Here is a 15,648-nt window from a genome sequence, read left to right as displayed (position 1 = left end):
TTATTATTAACTGTCATGAATATAAGTAGTAGGCTATGCGCTGAATTTATTGCATTGTAAATCGTGAAATGTTGTAGCCTACGCCTATGATATGAATTCAGTGGTATCTTCCATGGCATTTCATTGCGTCATATCACGCAGGCATCCTGCTCACAACACTAAATGATCATGTCACACAGGCGTAACCACTTGCCTCTGTATCCTTTTTTTGGTGTTTTTCTTTTCTCTTTTAATTTTCAGTGGACTATTAATTTGTTCGAGGAATGTATGCAAAGGTGCTGTTTTTGTTGTTGTTTTCTAGTAGCCTATTTATTTGAACTGTTATAACGTGGACTGTTATGGTTAATGTTTTTGCCGAATTTCTGTGAATTCGTACTCGCTACAAGAATAAATAGCCCATAATTTACGATTAATAGACTATTATGCAAATTATATGATTCAATATGAATTATTACTGTTGTTAAATATTGACAAATATGATTAGCCTTGGAATAGGCTACATTCACTTTAAGGACATTTAAACAAATGCGTGACTATAACAAAGCGGCAAGAAAGGAAAACTTTCTGTATGGAGCTATAGCCTACTAACCAACAAAACGCACTGTTTTCTCATGCTAGATCAGCCTTTATCCGCCATACGCGGCTGTTATCCGACGTCCCTCGTGGTGAGCTTCAGCCTTATTCTGCCAATTTAACCGAGGCCTCGTTACGCTAAAGTAGGCTACACGACGGAACAATGCAAAAACAATAATTAGACGCTTTAATCAATGCACTAATTAGGCTATATGAAATTCACACGCGCCAAAAAAAATCATTGGGTTATAGCCTAATAAATTGTATTTTCTATAATTAAGTTAAAATTAGCTATTTTGCATGATTTAGTATTATTTCTTTGCATCTGTAAGTTTACCCCCGTTCTGCGTAAATCGACGAAAAATCCCATAATGCCAAAAATACCGGGTATTGAACAGCAGGCGATTTTTAGAGATGAAATATCTTACTGCTGATGTGAGCTGGCCCTTTGAGCTTGAATTATGGCAAAGAAGATTTGGTGCAGCTGAAGGGGACGATCTCTCTCTCTCTCTCTCTCTCTCTCTCTCTCTCTCTCTCTCACTCACACACACACACACACACTTATTTTGTTTTATCCACAAGTAGCCTATTATCAGCCGTGATATACTACCTGACTATAAAATACATTTAGTAAACAAACCATGGAGAATATAAATTTTTTAAAGCACTTTTTGTTTTGTTTAAAAATGTATTATAATTGCAAGCATCGACAGCTTGTAGCCTGCTGAATGTATTTTTCTGACATGTAATTGTACTTATAAAAAAAATTATATAAACAAAATTGAAATTTGCTATATTAGGCCTACACTAACGTTGTACTAAAGTGTAAATAAGAACGAAGAGAATATCGACAAATCATTAATTTGTAGTAAAGAGTGGGAGCGTTAAATGTAATCCGGCTGAGCTCCTCCTCCCGGCCATGCCCTCTAATTAACGGGGCTCCTTTCCTGCTAAAGTCTGCATCAGACTGCAACATAGTCAAAGAGCAAGAGGGAGAGAGAAAGAAAGAGAGAGAAAGAGAGAGAGGGAGGGAGAGAGAGAGAGAGAGAGAGAGAGAAAAGTGCCACTGGATGTAATTGATTGTCTTGCTATCAAGAATAACTTGTTAGTAATAGTCAATTCTGGCTGCTTTTGAGGCTGACTGTTTCCACTGAAGCATCAGAGGTTGTCAGGCTGCTTCTCACTGAAGCTCAACCGTTATCCAGGAGCTGAGGACAGCAGACGTGGCGTTTTTTAAAGAAAGACTTAAAGTTCTCCAACCCTGCGGCAAAAGCATCAACATGCTGCTGATCGGCTACATCTAATTCCACGGATTTGGGGATATCTTCTCATTCAAGTTGCTCTCAGTAGTTTTTATAAACTGAGCCGTTCTGCATTGCGCGAAATCGAGAAAAAAAAAAAAACTAGCATATTTTTAAAACAAGCTAAAAAGAGAAATAATGACCTCCAAAGAAGACGCAAAAGGCGCCTCGGTTGAGGATCGAAGGCGCAGTCCGTTGGACCATCTTCCTCCCCCGGCTAACTCAAACAAGCCCCTCACTCCGTTCAGCATAGAGGATATTTTAAACAAACCATCTGTCAAACGAAGTTACACAATTTGCGGCACGGCGCACCTGCTCTCGTCCGGTGAGAAGCACCCATCCACGGGCCATCCCCTCTCCAACCGCGCGCTGCTCACCCAGACATCTCCACTGTGCGCCCTGGAGGAACTCGCCAGCAAAACCTTCAAGGGACTGGAAGTCAGTGTTCTACAAGCGGCAGAAGGTAAACAAAAGGCCCGCAAAATTATTCAGGCTGCCAGATTGTGATATCATTTTAAAGGACACTATTCCTAAAAACTATCACTCAAAAAAAAAAAAAAAATGTTGTCAACAGCTAAAGTGAAATTCAGTATAATATTTTTTTACGTTTTATGTTTTTAAACGCTTGTTTTTTGTTTTAAACATTTTTTAATGTATTTGTTAAAATAACCTAAACAAAGCACAACAATGTGAGATTAATTTTGTGCACGTGTAATTAAAAATAAATAGTTAAATTATAGGTATATCTACGTGCAGTTAAAAAACAAACGGCTAAAATATGTGCACGTGCAATTAAAAATACTATAAGTATTCGTATTTGCAGGCCTATTTTGTCAACTGATGCTGAACAAATAGACATTTTTAGAAATGATAGTAGGCTAATATTCTTATTTATATTACAGGCCTGTTTTTGCTGCCACTAATTCAAGAAAAGTAGCAGGCTCTGAATGCATTTTAATGTCGCTGCATTATTTTTGTTCGTTCGATTTAGGAAGAGACGGCATGACACTCTTCGGTCAGAGGAATACCCCCAAAAAGCGGAGAAAGTCGAGAACAGCCTTTACCAATCACCAAATCTACGAACTGGAGAAAAGATTTCTGTATCAGAAATATCTTTCTCCTGCTGATCGGGATCAGATCGCTCAGCAGCTCGGGCTCACCAATGCTCAAGTCATCACCTGGTTCCAGAACCGTCGAGCCAAACTCAAAAGAGACCTGGAGGAGATGAAAGCGGACGTGGAGTCGGCCAAATCAGTAGGCAATGTATCTTATGAGAAATTAGCCAAACTAGCAGACCTAGAGAAATGCGTCAATGGCACTCTCGGAGAATCAGGGGCCAAGTCTCCAACGCGGTCTAATCACGAGCACGAAGGCACCAACAAACTCCACATGTCACCATCATCACCATTTACAGACCACACAACGAGCAAAGAGTGTTCCGAGGACGAAGACGAGGAAATTGATGTCGATGACTGATTTTCCTTGAACAGCATCGGTATTATTTACCTTTTTTTCTAAGATGGTCCTAGTTGAAAGTGCCATTAATGCACCAAATGTATTAAATGACTTGTATTAAAAGCAAATATAAAAAAAGGAAAAAACTAAATCAAAGCAAGCATGGGACAGTTTCTTCAGATCTATTTATGCAGTGGCAGTATCGTAATCATTTAGCCTATTCGTTTAAACAGATAGCTGAAGAGCAATAAGTACATTGATAATATTTCAGTCAGATATAAACACACACACTCACACACACACACACACACGTATAGCACGATCCCCAACGCAGAACTTTTATTTATTTTTTACCAGGTTCTGACTACATTGAATGCATGTTTTATTTTGTTTCACGAAATTATTTTAGTTAAAACGGCTGCAGATCTTATATAGATATCTCAAAATATCCCGAAAATGAATTCACTCGCGCAGCCCCCCTGCGTGTCTCTATTGTGCTTTTTGGCCTATGACTAAAATCGTTTGATAAAAGAGTGTATTATAGAACATTTCCTACAAAAGCTATATCACATGAACAAATCGACTTCTCTGATTAAATCTGGATTGTCACATTTTAATATATTTCTTATGGTTTGTATGCCTGTAAGTGCCTTTTAAGCCAGGAAACCATTTAAACCAAGTGTACAAAGTGTAATGTATTTAAAATGAAATAAAAATGTCTTTCTCTAAATTTTTGAGGTTAGTCTGATAGTCTTATTTATCGTTTTCGAAATAAGCAATCACGTTAATATAAATAAAGCTTGTGTAAAATAGCATTTTTAAGTGTTTGTTGTTGTTGTTTATATATTTAGCCTACTTTTATTTTCATTGCACCAACACTCTTCTGAAGTGAACTGAATGTGTTTTAGATTTGACATTTTACGCTTTTGATTTTCAAAATGGCATAACATGTTTTCCTGTCCCCACGATGTTTCAATATCCACAATGGATGTGTGTGAGAAACAGGAATCTGGATTGATGAATGCGCGCATAAAGGATGCCCAAAAACGCAGGGTTTTTGGCCCGTTTCTCCGCGGTTGAAAGACGCTATTTCCCTGCAAAGCGAAGAGATGCAGTCATTTCTAGCGTAAGGCGTGAAAACTGGGGACAAATGAGCAGTCTCCCCTGATGTGACAAGCTACAATGAAGCATGCTCTGCCTCCCGCGGCTCTCAATACGGAGACAAGCGTGTCCCACCGAATAAAAAGGACACAAACGTTTGGAGGCCATATGGTTTTTGAATTTTCCTCACAATTTTCAGACAATTTGATGGATTGAGCTGGCCTTCTTTTTAAAGTGTTTCGCTCAGTTTTCACAAAGGCAATAATGCGCACAGGGGCGAGGGCATCTGGGCCTATTAATGTCCCCTCTTTTCTCTCCTTTCACTCGGCTGTTTTAAACAAGTCAATGAATTACAATGATACTGACTCGTCTTGTTAAGAGGTTGTCTTCTGCCTTTGTTTGTTTGAGTGTTTGGCTTAAAATAATAAAGTTACCATTTTGGCTACGCGTAAAAGCAGAACATATGGCTGGAGTGACACTATGTATGGAATTAGAGCAAAATTCCTTACGGCGTTTGACCGAGTTATTTGTTTGGACACATTGTATGTTTTAGATGTTGTTATATATATATATATATATATATGTGTGTGTATATATATATATATATATATATATATATATATATATATTCGGCCATGTTTTTTTGCACGTTTCTTTTTCAATTCGTAACAGATTTGATAGGCATCTGTGTAGGCTATTAGATTAGATCTGTTAAAGCATGATTGTATATTAATTATTTCTATTAAGTTAGTCTAGCCGTGCAGATTTTATTTCAACATTTCTTAAATAATAAAAAATAGGCTATTATTATTATTATGTACTTTATTATTATTATTATTATTATTATTATTATTTACATGCATTTAATTCAGTAAAATCATACACATTCAAAACAAATAAAATATTTGTATAGAAATGAAAGTACATTTATCGAATATAAGGTTACTATTTATTATTGTTATTAATCTCATAATCATTTTATCATTTGTTTACTCGTCAAGGTCCACTCATATCCAATGTAGCAAATATCTTTCGTAGTGGAATTGCAGAAATGTGGATGATAGCCTACAGTCGAGTGAAAAAGTTTTTTATTCGTGATTCCATTATTTGTGTTTTGGAACTAAGCAAATGATTCTGTATCATAAAAATTAAAGATCTCCGTCGCAGACTAGCCTATTTTAAGCAACATGAAGCGGCTGTAATAGCGGGATCAGAGATGATATGCGGACAATGTGATATTTGTCACCGCTCCATTAACATGAGCAGACGCCAGAGTCTCCAGCACTGTCTGCTCATGCGCCTCTTTGCTGCAATAGAATCATCACACACCTTTTGTATATGTGTGATTTACCGTTTTCTATCCAACTTTGAACGTTGTGGTTTTACTTATAAGCCCACATCAAACACACAGACCAGAGGGGCGCATTTAGGGCTAGCTCACAAACGAGAAGACTCAGATGTCCTTATCCAGGGTAAGTCCGTCCCTCTCTCTTCGCGCTGTTTGCACAGGCAGAAAGTGGAAAATGTATATAAGGGGTGCTGATATATCAGGGGCGCGCGAGCTGGTGGGGTTCAGTTCCTTATTTTATGAGGTGTTGTCAAATGTGGCAAAGATAAGTAATACTACAATCTGAAAGAGCATAACGTGGTAATTAATCCCAAAGTCTTAAGTGTATTTCAGCTCAAGAGAGAGAGAGAAAAAATCTCTAATTCAATCGCCCGGAAAATTGAAGTTTGATGCATGAGTCCCTGCTGAAACAATGGGGTTTGCAGCCTCCCTCCCTCCCAACCGTCCCAACTCTCTCTCTCTCTCTCTCTCTCTCTCTCTCTCTCTCTCTCTCTCTCTCTCTCCCCTCAACCATTTACACTTTCTTTTTTTTCTGGCTAATTGTTTGATTAGAAAAAAGGAGATACAAGATTCTGCCTTAATTAAAATGTAATCTTTTTTTAAATTTATAGATAGATAGATAGATGGATAGATGTATTTTTCCTTTCATGCAGTTATTTAAAAAAACCTTTCATCGACTGCATGCGAGACTAGATGTCGTAAAAGTGTATGATTCGAGTTGAAAAATTAAGCAGATTAACCTGAGGGGAAAGCTTGATTGATCACTAAATAGGGGTGGATTCCTGTGTTTTAGTTATAACGCTTCTGTGGGACCCCCTTAATACTTCAAACTTCAATTTTACGGACGATTGAACTAAGCATGTCCCTGACAAAATTGATATATGTATTAATTTTCTTTAACTGTTGATTAATTACTCTCCACTGAAAGAATTATACAAGACTTTTTTTTGCCTCGAATTTGCATATTAATCAAATTCTAGTTGATAATTCAAACGGAAAAATGGATCTAAGGGAGTTGAGGGGCATAACTCGAAAAATATACCTAAGCCAGATATTTTTTTCCCCTCCCTCGCTGCTAAGCTGCGTGTCTAGTGTATTAAAATCAAAGATGCAGAACGAGTTAGCCTGGCTATTTGGTGAAAACAGAAATTGCCTGTCCAGTTTTATGATGTGTTCATGCTGAGCAGGCAGATCTTAATGTGTCCTGTCAAAATGTCTAAGATTTAAAGGGGAAAGAGGCCTATTCAACATAGGAGCTGTGTGTGTGTGTTTGAAAGAGAGCACTGGGAGCAAAGCTTATGTGTAATTTGCCACAAAAAAATCCCATTTTTTTATCGCCCACCTATGAAGCATGCATGATTAGTACTAATATTTAGAATTTCTTTATATTTGCATGGCAGGAGCATATGCTTATTTCTTTTGCTATTTTTATTCTTTATCATTTATTATTTACAACAATAATAATTATTATTGATTGATTTATAATTGAGCTAGATTTACCTTAAACGTAACAGAGATGAAGCGCCTTAATTTCACCTCTTAAGCCTCTTTTTCATTTTTAATAGTCATGCAGGTAAGTGTAGGCTATATTTCATTGTTTTTGTTTTCAGCTCATAATTGAGAAGTTGTCACAATACAGTTGTATTGATTTTGTCTACTGAGGGACCTCTCCTCATCTGCTGCTACATCAGGATATTGTAATTGCATTCTCAACATGTTGTGATACAGAGGAAATGAGAAGAAACGCTAATTCCGATAAATTTGCTATCATTTTTGTTTTGCCAATAGAAAATAGTTTAGCATATTGAACTAAAGAAAACATAATGGCACACAGCGTTTCATATTTTCAGTATTGAGCTTGTGGATATTTGTCCGCGGACAAGATGACATGCCATTGAAGTTCATTCAAATAAAACATGACCAAATCAGGAAGTGCTTATAGTCCTTTGATCTAGGTGTTTTTGTCTGACTAGTAACAAATATGAAATAAATAAAGCCGACGAGCTCTGTATAGGCTATATAAGGTCTGTGGATAGTGATCTCAGTGGCCAAATTATTGCCATTGCCAATCAAGGCCATTATTAACCTATATGTATAAAATTACAATTATGAATAGGTCTAATGCAATTTAAAAAGGTTTACAATAAATGAAAATTAGTTCTGAAATAAAAAAAATAAAGTCTGAAATAACACCCGACAGAAAAAAAGATTCTGAAGAAATTTTGAAAGCATTTAGAATAGAAAGAAATGAGCGAAACAGTCTATTCTGCCTCAGATGCCCTTTCATATATTCTAATAGGATGAATTCAGGTTGATTGGGGACATTTTTCCCTAGGTCATCTCAATGGCAAAAAGTGTCCCAATCACCCTGAATTCACCCCTATTTACTTGTAGTCTACTTGTAAAGTCTTTGTATTCTTTAATGCCATTTATTTTATTTTTCTTTATCAATAATATTTTCCCGCTATTTTTTTATTGTTGTTTTGCACGATTCTCATCATTTTAATTGCACGCAGCAACGCTGAAAATGTTTTGGCAATACATAAAAAATATCTAGGCTACTTCATGCCACAATAAAGCACCTGAAAACTAAATTACGACTACTAAGAGTATTATCATATTGTAGCCTAAATATAAACGCACTGATAATTCATACATGCAAACGTAGCTACAAGTAGCCTACTGAAAGAAAATAACTAAGGATATAAATGACTTTTAATCAATGAGTTAATTTCATAAACTTTGAGAGGAGAGGCTTTTTTCTCAGGTGACACGGACAGCTCGGATAGTAGGCTAGGGTCCAGAATTAAAAACGGCTCTGGGAAGGCCTATTATCCGTTGTCTTTGGGGTTTGTTAAAAGAAATGGTGCCATCGTGTGGCCTAAATATTCATGTTTCTCTGAGCTCTCAAATCATAGTGTATTTTTTGTATTGTTGCGCCATCTAGTGGTGGAATGTATGTAACACATTTAACACGCATGTGCTATGCAGACCCGTAGGCCTACAGGTGATAATCGGGGGAGATTAAAAGACTTGAATGTTTAAAAATATATATTACTTTTACCTACAATTATATGTAGTACGTTTCAGTCGTATTTTCGGTATTTCAATAACCACAAACGTTGGATTACAGGTAGGCCTAGTCAGAACGCACTAAATGATGAACTGAAGTCGCGCTTAGGCTACCTGAGGAGGTAACCATAGCAACAGTAGGCTTCTCAAAATCGGGGTTCACAGTTCAAGCATACTGTCGTTGTTTATCACTTTATGAAAGATCGATGTAAATTTAAGAAAATATGTTTTATTTTAAAAGTATTTCAGATAGATTGTGTTTGTGTGCTGTGGGACGGCCAAAACGGTAACATAAAAAGGTAACGGTTAAAAGGTAACACAATGACAATTTTAGTATTATTTTATTTAACGTTACAGCATAGTAGGCTACAATAGCAGAATACAGCGTTTTTAGCAGTTTTCGCGGATCCGTGTGAATGGGGATCGTTTTGACAATGTGTCGTCTGTACGCGGAAAACTCAATGGAAAAACTCACCGTTTTAAGCATATCATTATCGTGTAAACGTACCCTTAGTTATTAACCTGTAACGGACGGCTAATGAATGGGAAGTCTCGCGCGTTCACAGAAAACAGCTTACTTCCGCTTTGCAAAATAAGGTGGAAAGATAGTGATTTCTGTTGTCACTCACTGGTAATAATGCTGATTTTGGTTTACTGCACTTAAGTTTAATGCACTCCAGTATGTATGCGTAGGCAGAATTAGTTAGTTAAATATCTGTAAATATTTTAATATTGTCTATGTTTTCAAGTATGACCAAGGCAGTGGATGAAAATAAGGAGATCCCTGACCTCTGGCCTTCTGTTATCTTACTGAAGTGACCTGTGGGTGTGTGGAAGTGTTGCTCAGTGCCCTGGGGAAGAGGATCGAGGCCTGCATGCTGTCTGGACCCATCAGAGATGCATTCACAGCTGAGAGAGAGAGAGAGAGAGAGAACGAGAGAGAACAACCCAGACATTGCCCATGGGGTAAGAAAGACTTCTAGGAAACCAGAGCAGGAGAGGAAGTGTGAGCATGCAAAATTAAGGTATACTTTAATTATGTAATATAAAAAATACCAGCTAATTGGAGAGAATTCAATGCTTTTTTAAAAGACATTACAAGCCTTGTCAAATTGTGTGTGTATGTATGTATGTGTATATATATATATATATATATATATATATATATATATAGCGTAGCATTAGTTCTGGCAGGTCACATTACGCATCAGCTGACTCTCAGCTGATCCACGTCTACCTATAGGATTACGACGCCTATCACATCATCCATATATAAGCTCCTTCACTATTATCAGCGAGTATCACGTTCCTCAGGAGCTAATTACCCTCCTCCATCCCCAGCTCCTCCTCTCGTCAGTCGTGATTTGGCATTCCTATTCCCCTTTGAATCAGACTAAATTCTCGAAATTGTGTTGTACATTAAAATATTGACATTAATGATATCTGCAATACATTCATGTTGGTTCTGTTCTGTTTACCCTAAGGGGGTTATTGCTGCTCTCCCTGCTCTTATCCATGCTAGGCTGCATGGATGCACAGGGAGTTCTTGCCCAGAACAGAACCATACCGCCAATCCAAACTGTATGCTAATTGTCAATCGTATTTGACGATAGTGGTCCTGACATAAATGTATTGCTGAACCTTGCTGAATATAAACATTAATTTCTTTCTTACTGACCCCAAACTTTGAAAGGTAGTGTGTATTTAATATTAGTATCGACCAGCCTACTACAGCTACATCTTATTAATTTCATAGTACTATATGTAAATACCTGAATTTCTTTACAATATTGTTATACAGTAAATTGCAATAGCATTTTACATAATTTATTCCAATAAATTATGCAATCCAATAACATATAATCTAGCTACATTGTTATATTAACTGCATAATTTCTGTGCACTCTTTCAGTTCCAATTAACTTTTTGTATTTTGTTGGCATGACAAAACTATAAAACGGTAATATATCAAATATAAAAATTAGTAAAAAATGTGAATGTTGAACAATCATCTTATTTATTAAAAATGAATAAATTATGAAGGTATCCAGTAATATGTTAAGGTATTAAAGGTAAGTTACAAAATAAATAACAATGCCAAGAGTTGTAAAAGCAATAGAAATTATAGATAGAATAGAAACACACAGGACAGGAGTACTGCATGTGTCTTGTGTTGGTCAGTGGTAGCCCTGCTGATACATGATAGAAGAGAGGAAGGACAGCAGGCAGAGTGAGTGTCTGACATGCCATTACTGCAGACAAGCCCATAACTCAACCTGATAAGTAAAAGCTTCTGATGACATGACCTCAAACAGGCCTTTAAGACAGAGAGAGGTCGCATGAGTCTAATGAACCAAACTTCATAGATTACATCACAATAGATGTAACACATGCACTAATTGCTGTTAGTTATTTCACCAACAAAACTGGTTTCACTGACATCACAGCATCCTGAATGAGAGTATTTAAAGCCTGTCAGTAAAGGTATAGTTAACCCCAAATTACCCCTAAAATTAGCCCATGATTTACTCAGCCTCAAGCCATCATAGGTGTATATGACTGTCTTATTTCAGACGAACAAAATCGGTGATATATTAAAAAATGTCCTGGCTCTTCCAAGCTTTATAATGGCAGTGAATGGAGGATGAGACTTTGAAGCCCCAAGTGCATCAATCTATCATAAAAGTAATCCATACGGCTCTGCGGGGGTTAATAAAGACCTTCTGAAGCGAAGCGATGCGTTTGTGTAAGAAAAATATCCATATTTAAAACTTAAAAAACTTAAATAACTAGCTTCCGGCAGACGTCCTACGCAAGTTGACTTACACGAAAAGAGTAACCCCTGACGCGATGTAGGAGTAGCGTAAGCTTCTTGTGGTTCAAACAAACAGGGCTGGGCAACAAACTCAAGCCCCTCTTCTCTTATATTGAAATCCTTCGACATTTCTCTTTAAAAAATTCTCTTTTTAGACTTCTAATTTGTGACCGGTGTTTGTTTTGCTCTATCCTCTGCTTCCGTGTTCGTCAATACGTCAGGGGTCACTCTTTCGCCGTAAATCGATTCGAGTCTGTCAAAGCTAGTTATTTTAGTTTATAAAGTTTAAATTATGGATCATTTTCCTTTATTAACCCCCTGGAGCCGTGTGGATTACGTTTAGGGTGGAAGGATGCACTTTTTTGGGCTTCAAAATCTCGTCCTCCATTCAAATTTTCAATATAACTCCGATTGTATTCGTCTGAAGAAGGAAGTCATATACGTCTAGGTGAACTAATAACCCTCTAAGTGCATATTTCCAATTCACTTTGTTAGTGGAAGTACAGTGTTCTTACCACTAGAGGGCAGATGAACATTTGTGGAAATTTGGTTTTGATAAATGATTTTCTTTTATCTCTTGCTCATATTTAAGATGGAAAATCACCACTGCATCATGTAATCTCATGGATATTAATGCACTTTTTGATTTTTTTTTTTCATAGTCATGTATATTCAAATGCTGCTTTTCACCGCTATAAATTTCATTTAGTCAAGATTTCATTTGCCTTCATACATAGCCTATATTTTACTATGCATGCTATTAATAATTTACATATGTGGTGATATCAGACTTCCAGTGCAATATAAGAGCTGCATATATGCATTTCCATGTATTCAGTGACTGCATCACATCATTATTGGAAACAAGGCCATGCAAATGTCTATGCAGTTGACATAGACTTTAAACTTTTATGATATTAGTGAGCTGGGATATGATTCAGATACACTTAATGCAGAATGAATTGAATACAGAATGACTGCATAGGCTATATTTATGTGACATACACTTTTGCTATGTCTGATTGAGGTTATATTGTGCATATTTATTCAATCAGTTAAACATAATGAAAGGTGTTTGTTTGCAGTTCTATTTCAAAATGTACATAATGCAAGAATAAATGAATATAAAAAAAAATTCTCCAGTAGAACAACCAGAGAGAAAAAAATGTAGTTGACCAAAATTAGTTTCAGAAGGATCTGTTATGTACAGTATCTCTTGGAAAGTCTTGGCTGTGTACATTAGCATTAGTTTTGTTAGTAACTTTGCTCGCCTGCCCGTCCAACTAGTGCTGTACAAAAGTATATTTTCTGTTTTAATTAAAGTATTCCTACATTAATGTGATAATACCATGTTCCAATTAATCCATGCTCCATGAGCTGTTTAGGTCAATTTTTTAAATTTAATTATTTGGTGCAATATATGCCTTTGATTTTAATGGTTATCCCTGGCATGTATATTTTTTAATAATATGTGCATTGTTTTGAATCTCTGTAGCATGTCAGGATGATGAATCACTTTGTTGAAAGTGAAGCTATTTGCACCTGTCTGTCTATTTCTGTTTTTGAGCCTGAAATGAAGCTTTATTAAGTTGGGCTGCTGCAAAAACACACAAGGTTTGTTACGATAAGGTGTTTCTTCAGTTGACACTTGTTGTTCACTTGGACAATTGATCTGTTTCATAGTTTGTGTTTCGTTGTTTCCTAACATAAAATCGAGCAAAGTAGCAACTGTTTAAACAGCTAAATAAGACAATTCATCACCTTTATTAAATAAAATATATTTTTTTCAATTGTTTAAACATTTTTAATTTTACAGTAATATTTAAAAATAGTTTTAAACTTTATTTCTAAAGCAGTAATATATATTTTAGAACAGAAATATTTTATTATTTTAAAACATATATGTATTATAAATTATTACTGTAGTTTTTTTACCATAACGTCACCTATGATTTTTCTCAGTTATTACAATTGCCCTCAAAAGATGCTTAAAGGATTTGCCATGTATCCTGCAACCTTATAAAGCAAAATGTATTGGTTTACTGAGAACCAGCTTGTGGGTTACAATCTTTTAAAGTTGCCATAGCATTGATGACATTGTAATGTTTCTTAAATTCAGTGGCATATTGGTTTGCAGCTGAAAGGAAGAACAAATAAACAGCAATAAGATGCAAGATGTTCACTTCCACAGGACATACGTTTATTATGAATTTACAGTGGATGTAAATGGAGTGTGCAGCAATGGTTCAGATGTACTTTATACAACAGAACGGCTCAGAATGAGACTACAGTATGCCAGACATCAATATAACATCCATTTGAACTCTGTCCTCCACAGGATGTATTCTTGCAGTCTTTCTGACAGATGTCCCCTCAGTCTCATGCCCTATTACTCAACAGCATGGGGCTCTTCAGTCTTTATGTTTAAGTGACTTTCCATCATCATTTGGGGAAGTCCTGCTTACTCAGTAGAAGCTTTGTGACATTAGATGGTGAGAGACAGCCATTAAAAAGATGCTGCATATGTTTTGGATGCGTAGATGCCTGCTATTGAGAATGGGGGCTAGTTGATACTGATTTTGTGGGGTATGTGGCGAAGTGTACCTTCCCTGTGCTTCCATCTGTCACACACTTTGACACTGAGATCTGTCTTAGAGAAGGCAAGACAATGAAAGACAATAATTAAACCTTCTTGGGAAGGTTGATACAGCACTGTGTGTTTGTGGGTGGGTGGGGGATTGGGGCTTGACACTTTCATTGTTGTCAGAAATGCAATATCCTGTCAGAGCCATGTGTTGGTGGCCAGTGTTAGCTTTAGATTATATTTTGCAGGGTATTTGAAAATGTTTATAGACGTTAAGGTTACCATCAATGACAATTTTACAATATTGTTGTTTTGTATTATTTATGCCACTGAATGTGAGTGGTTCCCTTAAAAAGTCATTCAAGCTACCATTAATGCATTTATAATCAGTGGAGCTGGGATAAACTCCAAAAAAAAAAAAAATTATATATATATATATATATATATACAGTGCAATGCATAAGTTAATACACCCATGCTAAAGTTGACTAAAAAGAGGAATAAAAAAATCATATTTTGGAAATTGAACTTAATGCCTTAATTTAAAAAATTAGGAAAAATCCAACCTTTAAGGACACCAATTTTCTTTGTGAATGAATAATGTATCGTAAATAAATAAATGTTCTTCCTTAAAATACATGGTGCATAAGTGTGTACACCCCTATGTTAAATTCCCATAGAGGCAGGCAGATTTTTATTTTTAAGTTTTTTTTTATTACTAATTTTTAGGATACTATGCATCCTGATAAAGTTCCCTTGGCCTTTGGAATTAAAATAGCCCCACATCATCACATAGCCTTCACCATACCTAGAGATTGGCATGGTTTTATTTCAGTTAGCCTAAAAGCTAGTTTGATTTGCATTGAGAGATGATCTTATGGAAAGTACCCCATGCCAATCTCTAGGTATGGTGAAGGCTATGTGATGATGTGGGGCTATTTTAATTCCAAAGGCCAAGGGAACTTTATCAGGATGCATAGTATCCTAAAAATTAATAAATAAAAAATACTTAAAAATAAAAATCTGCCTGCCTCTATGGGAATTTAACATAGGGGTGTACACACTTATGCACCATGTATTTTAAGGAAGAACATTTATTTATTTACGATACATTATTCATTCACAAAGAAAATTGGTGTCCTAAAAGGTTGGATTTTTCCTAATTTTTTAAATTAAGGCATTAAGTTCAATTTCCAAAATATGATTTTTTATTCCTCTTTTTAGTCAACTTTAGCATGGGTGTATTAACTTATGCATTGCACTGTATATATATATATATATATATATATATATATATTTATGGATTGTGTCCCTCTTGACAGCAAATAATGTTCCTGAGTTATCTCTGTTTTGTTGAACAGAACTGTTTAACATAACAATCAAGGTTATTAGTGATCTG

General features: G+C 36.0%; 1 protein-coding gene across 1 annotated transcript; it reads left to right on the top strand.

The window, feature by feature from the left end:
* The first annotated feature begins 1,739 nt into the window (after positions 1-1,739).
* Positions 1,740-3,520, top strand: lbx1a (ladybird homeobox 1a). Its single transcript, XM_084093914.1, has 2 exons — positions 1,740-2,337; positions 2,866-3,520. The coding sequence occupies exons 1-2, from the start codon at positions 2,013-2,015 to the stop codon at positions 3,348-3,350; spliced, it is 810 nt and encodes a 269-aa protein (XP_083950040.1). The 5' UTR covers positions 1,740-2,012; the 3' UTR covers positions 3,351-3,520.
* The last annotated feature ends 12,128 nt before the right edge of the window (positions 3,521-15,648 follow it).

This window comes from Abramis brama (genome assembly GCF_963993115.1).
Source record: "Abramis brama genome assembly, chromosome: 19".
In the NCBI taxonomy this organism is placed as follows: Eukaryota; Metazoa; Chordata; class Actinopteri; order Cypriniformes; family Leuciscidae; genus Abramis; species Abramis brama.
The sequence above is the reverse complement of the archived record's forward strand: the minus strand, read 5'-3'. Positions and strand labels throughout refer to the sequence as shown.